At 38.2% G+C, this 18,252-nt stretch overlaps 1 protein-coding gene across 1 annotated transcript in view; it reads left to right on the top strand.

The window, feature by feature from the left end:
• Positions 1–18,252, top strand: part of LOC121436922 (coagulation factor VIII-like) — a 145,037-nt gene that overhangs the window by 118,857 nt on the left and 7,928 nt on the right. Inside the window, exons 23-25 of the mRNA XM_041636819.1 lie at positions 6,451–6,595; positions 7,055–7,203; positions 7,763–7,939. Coding sequence (XP_041492753.1) covers positions 6,451–6,595; positions 7,055–7,203; positions 7,763–7,939 — 471 coding nt within the window. The remainder of the gene's footprint in view (positions 1–6,450; positions 6,596–7,054; positions 7,204–7,762; positions 7,940–18,252) is intronic.

Genomic DNA, 18,252 nt, shown 5'->3' with positions numbered 1-18,252 from the left:
TGGAAGACCAGTTCAGGCTCCCTCTCCACTATTGCTAGGAGTCTTAGCTGGGGTCATCCTTATGGGTTCCTGGGTGTTTCCCTAATACCAGTTTTCTCCCTAACCCAATAATGGCTTCCTCTATCAAGATGTCTCTTTCATTGCTCTCTCACTCCATCCCTCCCTCAACTCTACCATCCCATTCCCTCATATTCTCACCCCCCATCCCTTCCCTTCTACCATCCCCAACCCTCAGTTTACAAAGGAGATCTCATCTATTTCCCCTCCCCAGGGTAATCCATGCATCCCTCTTAGGGTTCTCCTTGTTACCTAACTTCTCTGGACTGTGGGTTATAGTCTGGTTATCCTTTGCATTACATCTAGTACTTGTCTTTCTGGGTCTGGGTTACCTCACTCAGGACAATTTTTTTCTAGTTCCATTCGTTTGCCTACAAATTTCGTGATGAGTAATAATCCATTGTGCAAATATACCACATTTTCTTTATTCATTCTTCAGTTGAGGGATAGCTAGGTTGTTTCCAGGTTCTGGCTATTAGGAATATGCTGTTATGAACATGGTTGAGCAGGTGTCCTGTGGTTTGATTGAGCATCCTTTGGGTATATGCCCCAAGAGTGGTAATGCTGGGTCTTGAGGTAGATTGATTCCCAATTTTCTGAGAAATCACCATACCGATTTCTAAAGTAGTTGTACAATTTTGCACCACCAGTAGTGGAGGACTGTTCCCCTTACTCTGTATCTCTCCAGCACCAGTTGTTATCAGAGATTTTAATCTTAGCCATTCTGACAGGTGTAAGATGGAATCTCAGAGTAATTTGATTTGCATTTACCTGATGACTAAGGATGTTGAGCAATTCCTTAAGTGTCTTTCAATCATTTGAAATTCTTCTGTCAAGAATTCTCTGTTTAGCTCTGTACTCCATTTTTAAATTGAGTTATTTGGTATTTTGATGTCTAGTTTATTGGGTTCTTTATATATTTTGGAGATCAATCCTCTGTCAGATTTGGGGTTGGTGAAGACCTTTTCCCATTCTGCAGGCTGTCATTTTGTCTTATTTACCATGTTCTTTGCCTCAGAAGCTTTTCAGTTTCAGGAGGTCCCTTTTATTGTTTGTTGCTCTCATTATCTGTGTACTGGTGTTATGTTTAAGAAGTGGTCTCCTGTGCCAATGCATTCAAGCGTACTTCCCACTTTCTTTTCTATAAGCTTCACTGTAACTGGATTTATGCTGAAGTCTTTGATTCACTTGGACTTGAGTTTTGTGCATGGTGATCGATAAGGATCTGTTTGTAATCTCCTACATGTTGGCATCCAGTTATGCCACCACCATTTGTTAGAGATGCTTTAATTCCCAAAGTCCAGTTGAAGAGTGGAAGGAATGAGAATATGAACAAAGAGGTCAAGACCATGATGGGTTCACACACTGAAACAGTCTACCTGAGCTAATGGGAGCTCACCAATACCAGCAAGAGTGGGAAAAAACAAGCATAGGACCAAACTAGTCCCTCTGAATGTGGTTGACAGTTGCATGGCTAGGGCAGACTGAGGGGCCACTGGCATTGGCACCAGGATTTATCCCTACTTCTTGTACCTACTTTTTGGGATCCTATTCTCTTTGGATGTATACCTTGCTCAGTCTAGATATATTAGGGAGGGCCTTACCCTCTCTGAGGATTAAGAGGGTGTGTAGAGAGAATGGGAGGAGGGAAGGAAGTGGGAACTTGGATTGGTTTTTTTTTTTAAAAAAATCTATTTTTTTTAAAAATGCTTTAATTTTACCATTGTACAGTTTTGGCTTCTTTGTCAAAAATCAGGTGTTCATAGGTGAGTGGATTGATGTCAGAGTCTTTAATTTGATTCCATTGGTCCATATGTCTTTTTTAAATCAATTTTCATTTTTTTATTCCTATATGTGAATTTTTTCTTTCATTTTTTATTTATTTTATTTTACCTACCAGCCACAGTTTCCCCTCCCTCCATTCTTCCCATTCCCTATCTCACCACCCTTCTACCCACCCCACCCCCATCCACTCCTCCATCTCCATTCAGAAAGGGTAAGGTCTCCCTTGGAAATCAACAAAGCTTGACATATCAAGTTGAGGCAGGACTAAGCTCCTACAAGGCATCCCACCATAGGGAATAGCTTTCAAAGAGCCAGCTCATGTGTCAAGGACACATCCCACTGCTAGGAGTCCCACAAAAGACCAAGCTACACAACTGTCACCCAGATGCAGAGGGCCTAAATTGGTCCTATGCCAGTTCCCTAGCTGTCGGTTCAGAGTCTGTGATCTCCCACAAGCTCAGGTCAGCTCTCTGTGTTTTCCTGCCATGTTATTGACCACCCTTACTCATATAATCCCTCTTCCCTCTCTTCAACTGGATTCCCAGAGTTCCTGGCAGAGGAGACACCATAATTAGGGTGTTGAACATTTTTAAAAATGTCTCTCTGGAATTTATGTTTCATTTTTTGAGAACTCTTGTTTTAATTGCATACTGCATTTTTAAATTAAGGTTTTTTCATTCTTTTTTGGTGGTTTTTAAATTTTCTTTTTTTAAAAATTTTTTTGACAGGGTCTCACTATATAACCCTGGCTGGCATGAAACTCATTATGCAGACGACGCTAACTTCTAAATCAATAGTTCTCAACTTTCCTAATGCTGTTATCCTTTAATACAATTCTTCAGGTTGTGGTAACCCTAACCATAAAATTATTTTATTGATACTTCATAACTATAATTTTGCTAATTTTATAAAATATAATATAAATATCTGATATGCAGGGATTGTGACCCACAAGTTGAGAACCACTCCTCTACTTCCCAGTCATCTGCCTGCCTCTGCCTCCAGAATGCTAGAATTAAAGGTGGGAACACTGGCTGTTTGTTTTCTCCAAATATAAGTGGGATTTTTTTGGTTTGTTTTTTGACTTAGTTATGCAGTCAGGATACTAACCATCTGCCTTACTAATAACATTCCATCAGGAAGAAGAGAGCAGACAAGAAGTAGGGACAAGCTATAAACTTCAAGGCCCAACCCCCAGTGACTTACTTCCTGCAACAAGGTTCTACTTCCCAAAGTTCCTGAAATATTCCAAAACTGTTCCACCTGTCTGGGACCAAGTGTTCCAAACATAGATGCTTATGAAGGACATTCACATTCAAACAACAAGAGCTCAGTACTTTATAAATTCAAAATATTTATCTAGTTCATACTTCTAAAGGTTCAGTGTCATGGCATTAGTTTCTATGCAGCTCTGTCGAGATCCAGATGGCAAATTAGGACCACAATAGTAGAAGCATCTATGAGAGGGAAAGATTATATGGCAATATAAGAAATTAGAGAATCATTCAAGATGAGGCTTTCTCTTTTATGACAACTTAATCTTTTATGAGAAAAATAATTCCACAAGAACTACCTCAATTCCTTTTGAAGACAATGCCCCCCAATGTCCTACTATGTTCTTTCTCTTTTCTCTATTGCCCCCTCTTCCCTCTCATCTCACTGTGTATCTCTGGCTGTTCTGGATTCCCTAAATGGAAGTAGACCAGGACAGCTTCAAACTCAGAGATCTGTTAACCTCTGCCTCCAGAGTGCTTGAATTAAAGATATGTAACATCATGCCAGACTTAGGTTCTATCCCTTAAAGAGCCTACTATTAAGGGAGAATTGGAGACTCACTTCAATCCTTTGTGGTATGGCCTAAGGTTAGGGACATCTTTCCTAGAGTACCTTCTCAGATAAAAAAGAGACCAGAAGAAATGTTAAGGAAACTTTTAATGAAGCCATAGTGTAGGGAAAGGATATTGTATCTTGCAAGAAAAAATAAGGCAAGCCATGTAGGAAAATAGCAATGAACCAAGTTGTATCAAGTCTTTTTTTATTAAGAGTTTTATTGAAATAGGCCTGAAATTGCATTCTGCTGAGGATAACTTGATTGATGGATGTGAAAACTGTATTCTATCTCCTCAGGCTACCTAAGGAATAAATCAACTTTATTCTATTGCTTCTAGTGTAATTTTGCAGTCAGTTAAAGGATGTTCTATGTGGTTCAAAACTCAGCATGGATGTTTGAGATAGGAGACAGTTAACCAAACTTAATTGCTACAAGTTTGCCTTTCAGCTACTGCTAGTTTGGGGCCAGAAAGAAATGGATAGTTATATTACTTGTCATTAGTCCACCCTTTAGTTTTGTGGCTAACTTAGGCCTCCAAATTACTCTTCTACTTCATTTCTTAAACAAGCAGTAAAAAATAATTTGAGAGCCGGGTGGCGGTGGCGCATGCCTTTAATCCCAGCACTCGGGAGGCAGAGGCAGGCGGATCTCTGTGAGTTCGAGGCCAGCCTTGACTACAAGAGCTAGTTCCAGGACAGGAACCAAAAGCTACAGAGAAACCCTGTCTTGAAAAATCCAAAAAAAAAAAAAATTGAGGATTGCTTAGTAATACATTGACCTTTGAAAGTTTTAAGATGCTCCTCTCCCAGTTCTCTAATTCCTTGCCTACCCATCATGAAAATGCTGTGTTAGAAACTTAGATGGACATTTTTCTATCTTTCCACAAGATCAGAATTTATTGAATAAATAAATTCTGAAGTTATATTGGTTTTATTGACTATGGTTTGGCAAGTAGTTCCAATTTACCTTGATAATTGGTTATTGGAAAATGGTTCTTTTATTTCTATCTTAATTACTAATATTAATTATTGGTTATTAATCTTAATAGTAACATTAATTATCAAGGGAAAATATTGATACTTCACACAATAATAAACAAACATGAAGATTACATAATGACTGAAAAGGGTTAAAGAGATTGCAGAATTCAGAGATACCATTTTGAAGTTATAGAAAGAGGCCTGTTCATTCTCCAAGGAAGTCTGTAGGGGACCAGATAAGAAGTCGTATGAAACACGGCACAGAGCTGTTCTCAGTTGCAGAAATGTCAGATGCAGTTAGGGGTGATAAGACATTTCCACTGAGTTTTACTTTGGCTAAGTGTCACAGGCAGAAGAAACTGGAAACTGCACTACTGCTTGAGCTCAGAAACAGAGGCAGAATCTTTTGATGTAGCAAATTTCCTGGACAAGGCTCATGACAAGTGATCTCTGACTGGTTAGTGTGTGTTGCGGGAGGTCCTTCCGCTCCTCCAGCCTATAGCAGCTGAGATACCAGCCCATTGGGGCGTGGTCTCTCTCCCTTTAAAAAAGCGGCTACTTCCTTTTTCGCTCTCTTCGCTTCCTGCTCCATTTCCGGTGACTAGACTCCTTCCTGATTGCACAGAGGGCAGTTGTCTGGGATGGTTATCTGTAAGTTTTTTCCCCTTTAAATAAATACCACCCTATTAATCATAATTCCAAACTGGTGTGGCATTGTTTATGACTTACACCTTCAAGTGTGCCTACCATACTTTGGTCTTGAGGTGCTCCTTCTTTTACAGTCCCAAGTGATGGGTTCTATGAGGTAGAATTGATAAATTCATGTGGCTGGTGTTTCTGGTATGACTTAATATATTTGGAGATATTATTTACTAGTGTAAATAATCATTTTATGCCTCTTGATATTCTGTCAATTAGTGGTTGTCACTTGTGTAAACAAAATATATAGTGATTATCTCTTGGTTCTTACACTCAAAATGGAATAGTTCAGGTCAAGGCTGTTGCTTTCTTTATCAAACTGAATAATTTAAGACAAAGGCAGGCCAGCTTATTATCCTCTCTACGATACTCAGGATCAGTCCTACAACACACAAAACTTTAAGAAAAAGCTCACCCAAACCATAGCTACTTGTTACTAGAAAAACTGATGAAAATGGCCCTTCCAAGGTACTTGGGTGGATAAGGCTAGTGTTAGGACTATACATGAGTGAAATTGGATCTGAGTCCAAAAAAGGAATTCTGCTTCTCAGTGTATATCCAGGATTACAGGCAGCAGGCTGATATCAAAAATCTATACTTGGTGCTTTTATAGTGTTTCTCAGCCTCCTATGTGCATATCAAGATTCCATAAATGTCTGCCAAATTGTTGTTCCTGTGAAATGAGAGCTATGTATCCATTATTTTACCAGATTATTGGTATAACTATTCAAACACTGCCTTTCTGATTGCTCTCAGGTGATAGATACTATGCTGGAGTTACAAAGTTCTAATGGCTTCATCAACTTTTATGAGGTACCCAAGGTAGAAAACCACAGACCAAACCGAACTACCTTGTTTCAGTCTTTTTTTTGGGGGGGGGGGTTAATTTTTTTTTTTTCATTTTTATTTATGTATTTATTAAAGATTTCTGTCTTCAGTCTTCTTGGTGCTTTAAAAAAAGTCTTCATGTATATCATATATCTAGTCAGCATATGAAAAAAATGTCAGAGGCAAAATTAGAAGGAAAATGTAAATAGAACAACATTCTTTACACTTTATATTTACTTTCCAAATATTTCTGATAATTTATTCTAATAGGTCTTCTTTGGCAATGTGGATTCATCTGGGATTAAGCACAATAGTTTTAATCCTCCAATTATTGCTCGGTATATCCGTTTGCACCCTACTCATTCTAGCATCCGCAGTACTCTTCGAATGGAGCTGATGGGCTGTGATTTAAGCAGTAAGTGCCAAATCATCCCATATTATTTTCTTTTTTTTTCATCAACCATGAGTAGAATATCTGTTTTAGTTATCCTGAGACTGTGAGGAGGGATTTTGATCACAGAATAGAGGACTGTCAGTGATTAAAAACAAAACAAAACAAAAAAAAAACAATCCAGCATAGTCCTAAAATAAACAACAACAACAAAACCAGAGTTTGTAACTATAGTTATACTAACCATAGGGTTCTCCAAAAATAGTCATCTCTTAGACTTTTATCATTAAGGAAATTGAAACCAAGCAGAGCTAATCAGAACCGACCAGAAAATCTGGGCATTTTAGCAATAATAGGAATTGTGTAAAAGTGGATGCCTGAAAATTATCGTGATAACATTATATATAGAGGATTCAATGCAGCCCAGTGAAGCCTATGCTGCAACCTACCCATGTGACAACATTGCAATTTTATTTCTTTTAGGTTGTAGCATACCACTGGGAATGGAGAATAAAGTAATATCAGATACACAAATTAATGCCTCATCCTACTTCACCAATATGTTTGCCAGTTGGTCTCCTTCACAAGCTCGACTTCATCTCCAGGGAAGAACTAATGCCTGGAGACCTCAGGTAAGAACAACCTATTTACCACTTAACTAATAAAAATAGATAATAGAGCCTTGGAAAATAGGAGAAGCCTCGTTTTTCATAGGTATTTCTGTTCACGGTTCCTAAAAAGAATGTTTAGGGAAGTCAATGATGCCTCACAGGCATATATATATATATATATATATATATCATGATTTTACACAGCATTCACTGAAGACAGAAATGATCATTAATGAACTATCTGGAAGAAAAGAATTTCTGTATGTAGTACTGTGAAAACAGCCTGATAGATAAAGTTCAATCCAGAGTTTGGGTATTACATTGCCAGACTTTATATTCTAGTAGATATGGTTCCTTAATTCATTCAGCACTTACTAGAAACCTATTAAGTGGATGACCCAAGAAGATTAAAAAAGAAAAGAATTATGAAAAATTTGACCCTCATGATTATTAGTCAAATAAAGGAGGCAAACAAACCATTATATAGGGAGATAAGTAATGTAGTATGGTTAAAAAGAAAGTTGTGGATTTATGAAAGCAAATAATGACAAAGAATATTATTCCAATATTTCTTCCTCAGGTAAATGATCCAAAAGAATGGTTGCAAGTGGACTTACAAAAGACAATGAAAGTCACTGGAATAATAACCCAGGGAGTGAAATCTCTCTTTACTAGCATGTTTGTGAAAGAGTTCCTTATCTCCAGCAGTCAAGATGGCCATCAATGGACTCACATTTTACACAATGGCAAAGTAAAGGTATGTCCTCATTAAAAAGGCAGAGTGGGTATAGTGACTCAAACCTATAATCTTGTCATTCAGTTCAAGGCCAACTTGGGTTACAGAGTGAGACCCTGCCTTTAAAAAAATTACAGATGTAACACCTGTCTTAGATTTTGACATTTAGGGATAGAACCACATTGCTTTGTGACCATCCTCTCAGGACAAAATTTACTAAATACCTACATTAACAGAACATAGTGAGTCCAAGCAAAGGTGCAAACTTCCGAGGAAAAAACAAAGTACAGCCGAAAGTTGCTGCTCATGGAAATGGAAGTCATATAGAATTGGTTTTCTTTTTGTATTTTGAAAAATGCTTAATGATGCTCTTATGCTTACTAGCAAGGCTAGACTCCAAAACCTTATTAACTTTAGCTCTAGTGGTCCATATACTCTTCAAGCTTGATGTAGATTTTCTAGATAATTCAACAAAGTATACTAAGTACAAGCATAACACAAGGTCTTAGTATGCCATGAGCATGTTTACATTATCTGTGGTAGTTTGTAATATTTTTTAAAATATTAGACTTTTTAAAAATTTTTTATTTATTATATGTTCAGTGTTATGTCTATATGTATGCCTATAGGCCAGAAAGGGTACCAGATCTCATTACAGATGGTTGTGAGCCACCATGTGGTTGCTAGAATTGAACTTAGAACCTTTGGAAGAGCAGCCAATGCTCTTAACTGCTGTGCTATCTCTCCAGCCCAGTTTGTAATAATTTTTAAACCAAAAATTAACCATGGTGTGGTATGTCAGTTTTCTATTACTGTAAAAACCACTTGAGATAACCAACTTATGATGTTGGATTGATGGTTTATTTAGAATATATGACAACAGCATAAATATCAGAATGGAGGGAAATAGAATAAGGAATTCTTTGGGAATTCAGGTTCTAAGGTATTCTACCAGGCCAAGGAAGGAGAGAATTTATTTTGTGGTTGGAGATGTGAGGGACTATAAGTAATGTCTGCCATTAAGAGTGAGCTTTGTAGCTGTTGGGGAATAAGAGAAATCCTAGATGTTTAACTGGAACAGAAGAAAGCTTAGCTTTATAGTGGGAGACTCTGTATCCTATCCTTTATTTCCCTAGAAATTTAAGATGTTGAATAGTATGTTGCTATGACAGTGAGAGAAAGGGGCTGCATAATAGGAGGTCATCTACATAATTGGATTAAGTAGTTGGGAGACAGGTCAAGACAAAGGAGGTCAGTGCCCAGAGCCTGGCTGAAGAAATGGGAGAGAGCTCAGAACCTCTGGGCAAGGACTGTCCAAATAAGCTGAGACAATTTCTCATGTCAGGGTCTTCCCAGGTAAAAACAAACAGATCATGTGAATCTGGGTATAAAGGAATGGTAAAGAAAGCATCCTTAAGGTCTAGAACAGAAAAGTAATAAGTAGAGAATGATATTAATTGGGGAGATGATGATGGGAAGCCACTGAAGGAAAGGAGGTACCCCATACTTTTGTGTCAAAGGGGGAGTCTGGAAGAGGATAGGGTGAAGCATTAGTATCAGCTAGTACACAAGGAGACTCTTCAAAGGCTGGAAGGAGAGGGGCAATTCCAGAAGGAGTTGGATGAAAAAAAAAAGGGAAAAAGTAATTTAGACATATCTCTGCCCAATATTGGGGTTGGGGAACTATTTATAATGAGAAAAGACTGAGTAATCAGGTTGTCTAAGAGGGAACAGAGGAAAGGACCTCCTCTGTCCCTGGCCTGTTGGGGATGTCAACATCCATCACAGAGATCTGAGAAGGGTAAGTTTTCTCAGAATTAGCCAGCAGTATAGACCAAGTAATTCTCAAGAATCTATTAAAAATAATAGACGATCCAGAATCAGAGATCTCCACTGGAACAGGTACAGGGAAGTAACCACTGAGTGAGTGAGACAGAGCCAGAGACTGTTGAGAGTCCAGATGTGAATCTGGGACCTTCAAGGGAGTAGACCTAAGCCAAGACCCCTGTGGGTCTGGGCATGAGTCTAGGAACTCCCAGGAACTAGGCCTGAGCCAGGACCTCTGCCAGTCTGTGTATGAGTCTGGGACCTCCTAGGGAGTAGGCAGGAACCAGAGATTTCTGCAGGGCCAGGCATGAGTCTGGGACCTCAGAGGGAGTAGGCCTGAGCCAGAACCCATGTTGGTCTGGGCATTGGTCTGGGACATCAAATGGAATAGGCAGGAACCTGGAAACTCTGCAGGTCCGAGCATGAGTCTGGGACCTCTGAGGGAGTAAGCCTGAGCCAGGTCCTCTGCAATTCAGGGTGTACCCGAGCCTGATAACTCCAAGGCAGTAGACCTGAGCCAGCAGCAATAACAATAGAGTGTATTGTTTAGGGGGTCTCCAGAACACCCTTGATCAACAAGATGGGTGTATTAGTCAATATTCTCCATAGGAACAGAGAGAGAGAGAGAGAGAGAGAGAGAGAGAGAGAGAGAGAGAGAGAGAGAGAGAGAGAGAGAGAGAGAGAGAGAGTTGTGTAAAGTGGATTTATTATTAGAGTAACTTATAGACTTTGGCTAGTCCAACAATGGCTATTTCCAGACAGAATGTCCAAGAATCCTGTAGTTGTTCAGTCTCTGACTGGGTGTCTCAGCTGGTCTCCAGTCTCCATTAGAATCCTTAAGAAGTTGGCTCTAAACTTGATGATGGTGGCATACACCTTTAATCCCAGCATGCAGGAGGTAGAGGCAGATGGATCTTTATGAATTTGAGGCCAATTGGGTCAACAGAGAGAGCTCCAGGACAGACAGAGAAACCATGTCTCAAAAAAAATAAAATAAAATACTTTAAATTAATAACAACAAAGCGTTACATATCAAAATGGAAGGCAGAAAAAGATGGTGGCTGACTAAGCTGCTTCATTAACCATCTCCACTGAGACACATCAAGTTGAATAGTTAATCATATATAAATTACTTTCACATGAGTTAAGGAAAGCAAATGAGAGACTATAGTGCCTGCTATTGCTATTAAAAAATAAGCCAAAGACTTTGCTGACTCTCTATGGGAGGCTTTTCCCTGTCTGAGGAGTGGATGGGTGTGAGGTGGGGAGAAGGTCTGGGGAGTGGGAATAAGGGAAGAGGGGGAACTGGTCTTGATATCTAAAATAAAATGATTGTTTTAAAATAAAAATAATAAAAATAAATAAGTCAAGATATATTAAAGAAAGCAGGAAGGAAGGCGTTGCCTCTGACCTGCCTCCCTTAACTTTAAGCAGCACAGCTTAGAGAGAGTTGAGGATGAGAGAAGACTTAAGATCAGGCCTTAGACTTGCAATCTAATTCCTGGTCTGACAGAGACAGCTGATGCTGAGTAATACATTAAGCCTTCTATTATCAGGCCAAAACCCAAGTTCTGAGATGCTAGAACTGAGTTAAGACAGCATGAGAGAGACCAATTCCACCATTCTTTGAAACCCCTTTTCCAATCCCTGGTGACAGATAGGGAGGAAGATTCCACCTGCTGAGGAGTAGAGCATGAAAGCTAGCACAGCTTTTGACTTTGCTTTGGAGCTTATTTTCAGGCCCACTGTGATGAAACCCAATGCTGAAGACCCTGTATGAAGGCCAAAATTTCCAGATGGAGTTTATGGACTGGCTCCAGTACCTATAGTATACTTGTACACTAGTAGGATTGACTCAAGCTTCAGCCTGAAAGTTATGGAAGTGGGTGATATGGGCTGAGGCTGCCTTTGACACTGTACAGGTTATCAACACTGCTAAAATCTGAGGAGCCACCCATAGTATCATCAATTTTGTGTCCAAAGGCCACGTTTACCAATAGTACCCCAATGTTGAACAGCATTATAAAGCAAGACCTCATTCACTGTGGGTAGGACAGAGTAGTAAGAACAGTACTTTGCCTTAGAATTGGCTGGTGAAAACTAAGACTGGGCAAGTCCCAAAGACACCACCACCACTACCACCCATCCCCAGGAATTCATATTTGATGGAGCTTCTGAAATAACTCCTGTGCAGAGACATACAGTCTCCATCTATGCAATGTCTATTTCAGCTGTGGCAGGTTTCAGTGGGCCTTAGGCCATAAGGACACATCAGTAACAACCATCCTGTAATAGTACAAGCCTTACTCCCTCTTCTCTTTTATGCTTACCTTGGCAAGTTGTAGGCTCAGAATAAGACATAACTTGGCAGTGCTGCAGGAGGACCTTCAGCTTCTTCAGCCAATAGCCACTGAAGTACGAGCCCACAACAGCACAGTGGGCTCGTACTTCAGTGGCTATTGGCTGAAGGAGCGAAGGTCCTCCCACAGCACCTCTCCCTTTTGTTTAAATAAGAGCATTCTAAACCTACTACAAAATTATATACAATAAAAACAAATATCCTATCCTAACTAGCCCAAGTCTTGCATAATAAATAACTTGGACAAGTCATGAGAGAAAAGTTGCTATATTTACCTAGTCTTCAACCCCATAATAGATCCGAAAAGGGAAAAAATGTTGCCTGAGTAATTAGGAAGTGCAATCAAACAACTTTCAAAACATACAACAAATCACAGAGACAACTGGCTGCCTGGGCAATCACCCAAACTCATGTTTTCAGCATTGAAGCAACCAACTTTGACTAAAGCCTAGAATAACTGACAGATTATATTTAACAGACAAGAGACTTTTCAAAACCGTCTTACCCTGTCTTGGCAAGATTTGACAGTTCTGTTTATCCATGGCAGCATTTGTAGCCTCAGCCATGGTAATGGAACTGGAACTGTGTCACTTAAAAACATGCTGCTTAGATTTTATAAAGTGAACTATGGAAACAAAAACCACTAAGTCACTAGGTACACACCTCTTCTATTTCTAGCAGTTAAAGAAGCTGCACCTCATTTCATTAACAGTAGAGGGTACTTCTGAATTGAGAAATCTAGTAAACCACCCCAAATGTTCACCTTTACCTACAAAAATTATCCTTTGTTGTTAGAACAAGAAAATGTAATAAATGTAACAGAAAATATGACATAGGAATATTGAATTCATGTGTTTTTCTTAATCTTTTTTATTTCTTCTTTCCTTTAAAACCTCATTGATTGTTTGTATGACCATACAACTCATTTTGGCCAAGAGTAAGTTAGTAGATATTATAGACGCTTTAAATGTAACTGTGTTTTACTAATTTTCTCAGACCTCTGCTTCAGGCTCAAGACTTTGAGCCTGTAGAACTTTGAAAGAATATGTTCATTTTTAGCCACCGAGTTTGGGCTAATTTATTTTCACAGCACTAGAGTGAATATAATGAGTATAAGAAATGCTAGACCTGAACTTCAAGTACCAATACAAACTCAAAAAATTTAAAAGAACTAATAGCGCTGTACACTGAGAGAGCCTAGCAATAATGAACCATAAAAGCAGTGAGCACATCATGTCCAGATGTTGGTTGGTCTCTACCATTTTCCAGTAAAGGAGTTTGGGCTTTTTTGAGAAATGACAATTTCTGAGACAAGTAAACTTCCTGGCAATCTTGAAACATCTCCATGTGCCAGAATATAAGGCTAATGGGGTTCTAAAAAGAACATAGTTCACTTGAAGAGCTTTTTGTTAGCCAACTTTGAGAAAATTTGAAAATCAAAAAGATAATGGCAGGGTGCATTGACTCATGTCTGTAGAACTAAGGTGCTGAGGTAAGAGGAATGCCTTATATCTGGGGTCATCCTGAAATACATAGTTTATTTTGGGCCAGTCAAAAAGAATAATGATGGTAATAGATTATAACACATATAATAAAGAAAGAATACATGAATTCATAATCACAGTAAAAATAAATTAATAAAAGGAGAAAGTGAGCTTCTACTTCCACACAGAATAATATTGGCTAATAAATATAAAAGATTCAACAAAATTATGATAAATTTAATTGGAAATCATCCTGTACCATTTAATATTTGTAAAGAAATTGAATGAATAATAAAAACCACTGGGTGAAGGTTTGTTGAGAAATAAAACATTGACATGGTATTTAAGTTTACCCCACAGATTGTTAAGAAAGTGGAATTTGATAACTTTTGTAATAGAAGCTTTGAGTGTCTCAATCTTAACCAAGTGATCAAATTTAGGACCATTAATAATGGGACAGACTGGCATATCAAGTGTCCTTTGATGCAGTGCAGAAAGGACACATATTCTACTTATCTAATGAGAAGTCATTTAAATTTAGGATTTCTGACCACGCTTTACCATACATATTCTGGACTTTTAAAGATGTCAGTGTCACAATGGATGAAAAAGAGCAAAGACTATGAATCTAATTTTGGAGTTGCTTTTTAATTTTGCATATGCATGTAGGTGGGAAGTATATGTATGTGTACAGAAACCAAAAACTTATATTAAGTATCTTCCTTTATTGTTCTCCACTTTATTATGAGGCAGGGTCTCTTGCTTACCCTGGAGATAACTAATTCTGGCTAGTCTAACTTGTCAGCTTGCTCTAGAGATATCCTGTCTTTGCCTCCTGAGAGTTGAGATTATAGATGGGTTAAATATCCATTTCACATTTACTTGAGTGCAAGGGATATGAATGCCAGGCCTCACATTTGTGCAGCAAAAGCTTTATTCACTGAACCATCTTCTCAGCTCCCTATTTTAGATTTAAGAAAATTTAAAAGTGATTCAAGAAATGCAATATATGATCTTTTATTATATTCTAAATAGTAAATACTATGTAGGATACTATTATAATAACTGAAAACTTCAATTATCAGATAATATTGCATTAATGCTACATTTGTTGGTCATAATAATTGTAGTCTGTGGTATATAGAAAAATGATCCCTTTCTCAGGTTTTCAATGCTGAAATGTTTAGTATATATGGTATTTATAATTTCCTTCCAAATTGTGCAAGAAAAAGAGTGTGTGTGTGTGTGTGTGTGTGTGTGTGTGTGTAGTGTGTGTGTGTGTGTGTGTGTGTGTGTGTGTGTGTGTGTGTGTACAGAAAGAGAGGGTAGGAAAAAATGGTGGCAAGGAGGGAGTTGCGAAGACTGATTAATAGTTAAGATTGCATACTGCTCTTGCAGAGGATCTGAGTTCAATTCCCAGAACTAAATCTAGCAGTTCACAACCACATATAACTCTAGTTCCAGGGAATACAGTGCCTCTGACCTCTATGGACACCTGCACTTATGTGCACATACACACACACACACACACACACACACACACACACACAGAGAGAGAGAGAGAGAGAGAGAGAGAGAGAGACAGACAGACAGACAGACAGACAGACACATACATCATACATACACATAATTAAATAAAATTTTAAAAAATAAACAGGAGAGAGAATATAAATATTCATATTCTAATAACTGGTAGCTCTAGATGAAGGACTTAAGCATATTCAATGTATCATTCCTTTAATTCCTCTAGACTTGTAATTTTTATAAATAAAAGTTTAAAAGGATATAATGAGTTGTGTCTAATGAAAGATGATCAAGCCTCCAAATATGTCATAAAATTGCACCACCCAAAATCCCAAATCTGGAACCTTAATGTTCCTCAGAAGTTTGATCAAGCACACAGACTTTAATACAACAAATATTTACAGTATATTTGCCATGCTATATTGTTGTATGATACTGTTCCTAGGGAGATATAAATAAATGTCTACTCATCCCAGATAGAATCAGTCTCAGATTAAAGTAAAGATACCACCAAAGTCCAGCTTTTATGGATGAATTTTATTGGGATTTATCTCAGGAATCTGGGTGAGAGCTTTCAAGAGCAGAAATGACCCAAAGACAGCTGTATTCTCAAAGCTTATCACAACATGGATAATCATGCAGCTCATGAATGCAAGACACCTGGAGCACACTGCACAGCTTGTAAATAGTTCAACAGTTTAGAAAGTAGTCTTTCTGAATAGTTCAGTTGGTCTGAATATCTTCCAGATAGCTTGACTGTAGTGATATCTTGTTTGTATTCTAACAAATTAAGCTTGGTTAAAGATCAGAGGGCAGAGCTAGCCACTAGTTAATATTAGTGGTTAGAAGGTCTGTAAAGATAGACTGAAGTGATATGTTGGGACAGAGAGAGGAATATATGGTGAGAGGAGACAGGAGCTTTCCCCTTTTTTGGCTGAGGAGTTAGCAAGGTAAGGGTTTGTTGTAGCATGCTCCTTTCCCAATATCTGGCTCTGGGATTTTATTAAGACCAATTAGAACTCATGCAACCTAAAAGAGGATAAACAGTATTTATTAACTGACTGATGAGGCAAAAAATACCATTTATACTACCACATTCTTGCTAGAAGCCTCAAGTTTCTCCCTGCTCTCAGTCACTCATATATGATTCCTCTTTCTTATGGTCCTTTCTGCTTTTTGCATCTGTCACAATGCTTATCACAATATGTAAGTGACTTACTTCAATTGGGTTTTAGCATTTTAACTAAAAGGGGGGCTGAACTACTGTCTCCTTCCACCTTATATTCTTCTCTCTGCCTACTCATATCACTTACTGTCGGTCTGTACAGACCTCCAGACCTGTATAGTTGGTTGATGAGTAGCTAGCTATGCTCTCTGATCTTCAGGAAAACTTTTTTTGAGAACAGACATGATATCACCACATTTATACTTTCTGTCTAAAACAATAAATGAGGTTATAATATAAGAAAAAAATATAAAAAATAAGTACAATAACTATATACAATATATAAGTATTAAATACATCAACAATGTCTAGCCCCATTATCAATTGACAAATTCAGAGAAAATACTGAGACAGTGCAGCCTCACACACTCCTATAGCTAGTTAGTCATAGAGGCCAGACAGTTATGGTGCACACCCTTTATCCCAACACTAGAGAAGAATATAAGGTAGGAGGAGAGCGGTCTCAGTCTCAGTCTGAGGATTTGTGGAGTCAAGATCATCCATTTCGGTCTGAAGTAGAGGTAAGAGCTAGTGGCTGGGCTGCTTTGCTTTTCTGATCTTCAGGTTGAGCCCCAATATCTGTCTCTGAGATTTTATTATTTGTACTATACCTGGCACCCAATGTTTGGGGTAGGAGTTCATGAGAAAGCTGTTTGCCTGTGGCTTTACAATCACCAGCTTAGGCCAGAGATACATGTGGCTGGAGTCACCACCCTACCATCTATGTTGTTCTTTCTACTTTCTTGGTGGGCTCTCCCTGAACCCCCTTCTCAGGCTGCTGCCAAACTAGATAGATACATTGAAATCCAGTCAAGTTTAACTGTTCTATGCAGCAAAAGTAAGCCTTACATCTTCATCATCATCAGTTGCAGATTCAGTGAGAAAATTGGGAATTTTTAAAGGGAGGAATTAGATAAAAGAGGGATTTTTATTTTTTTAAAAAATATATATATTTATTTATTTATTTGTTATGTATACAATAGTCTATCTGTGTGTATGCCTGCAGGCTAGAAGAGGGTACCAGACCTCATTACAGATGGTTGTGAGCCACCATGTGGTTGCTGGGAATTGAACTCAGGACCTTTGGAAGATGAGGCTCTTAACCACTGAGCCATCTCTCCAGCCCCAAAAGAGAGATTTTTCTCACATTAAAAATAAGAAACATGGGCTGAAGAGGTGGTTCAGAAGTTAAGAGCACTGATCTTCCAGTGTTCAATTCCCAGCAACCACATGGTGGCTCACAGCCATCTGTAATGAGATCTGGTGCCTTCTCCTGACCTGTAGCATGCATGCAGACATAACACTGTATACATAAATAATAAATAAATCTTCAAAAGATAGGAAACACTATTACATTGGGGGGATTTGTGTCTTTGTATGATAATATCCCAGACAGTTTGAGAATGTAATAAATATATGAGACAATACCTATTTTAGATGGGATTTATGTAATGCCAATTGTAAACATTATCAGCTTTATCATTTTTATCACTAAAAGTTTGTTAATCTGGGTGCTGATACAAGTTTTAGAAAAACTTAAAACAGATCATAGAGATATTCAACTCCAGACAGAGGAATTTAATGAAGAATCATTTTCAGCATTACATTATATGGTTAGAGAGGAACAGCCTAAGATTTTCAAACAAACAACCTTAATATATCCAATAACCTTACAAGAATTGCCAAATGGTAGAAACTCTGTAAAACCTGAATAGACTCCTGTGCCAATGTTAGATTTAAGGAAATTCAAGGAAGCAATGGTCTCATATGACTTGAATAAACCTTTTGTGTAGCAATTGTTAACCTCATGGTCAGTTTGTAATAGAATTATCCCTAAAGACTGGATATAATTGGTTAAAGCTGTTTTAGAGCTTTAGATTACAATTAAAACTATTCCACAATTACAATGGAGTAA

This window comes from Microtus oregoni, unplaced genomic scaffold, assembly GCF_018167655.1.
Source record: "Microtus oregoni isolate MIOR12 unplaced genomic scaffold, Mior012 000050F_007, whole genome shotgun sequence".
NCBI lineage: Eukaryota > Metazoa > Chordata > Mammalia > Rodentia > Cricetidae > Microtus > Microtus oregoni.
The sequence above is the reverse complement of the archived record's forward strand: the minus strand, read 5'-3'. Positions and strand labels throughout refer to the sequence as shown.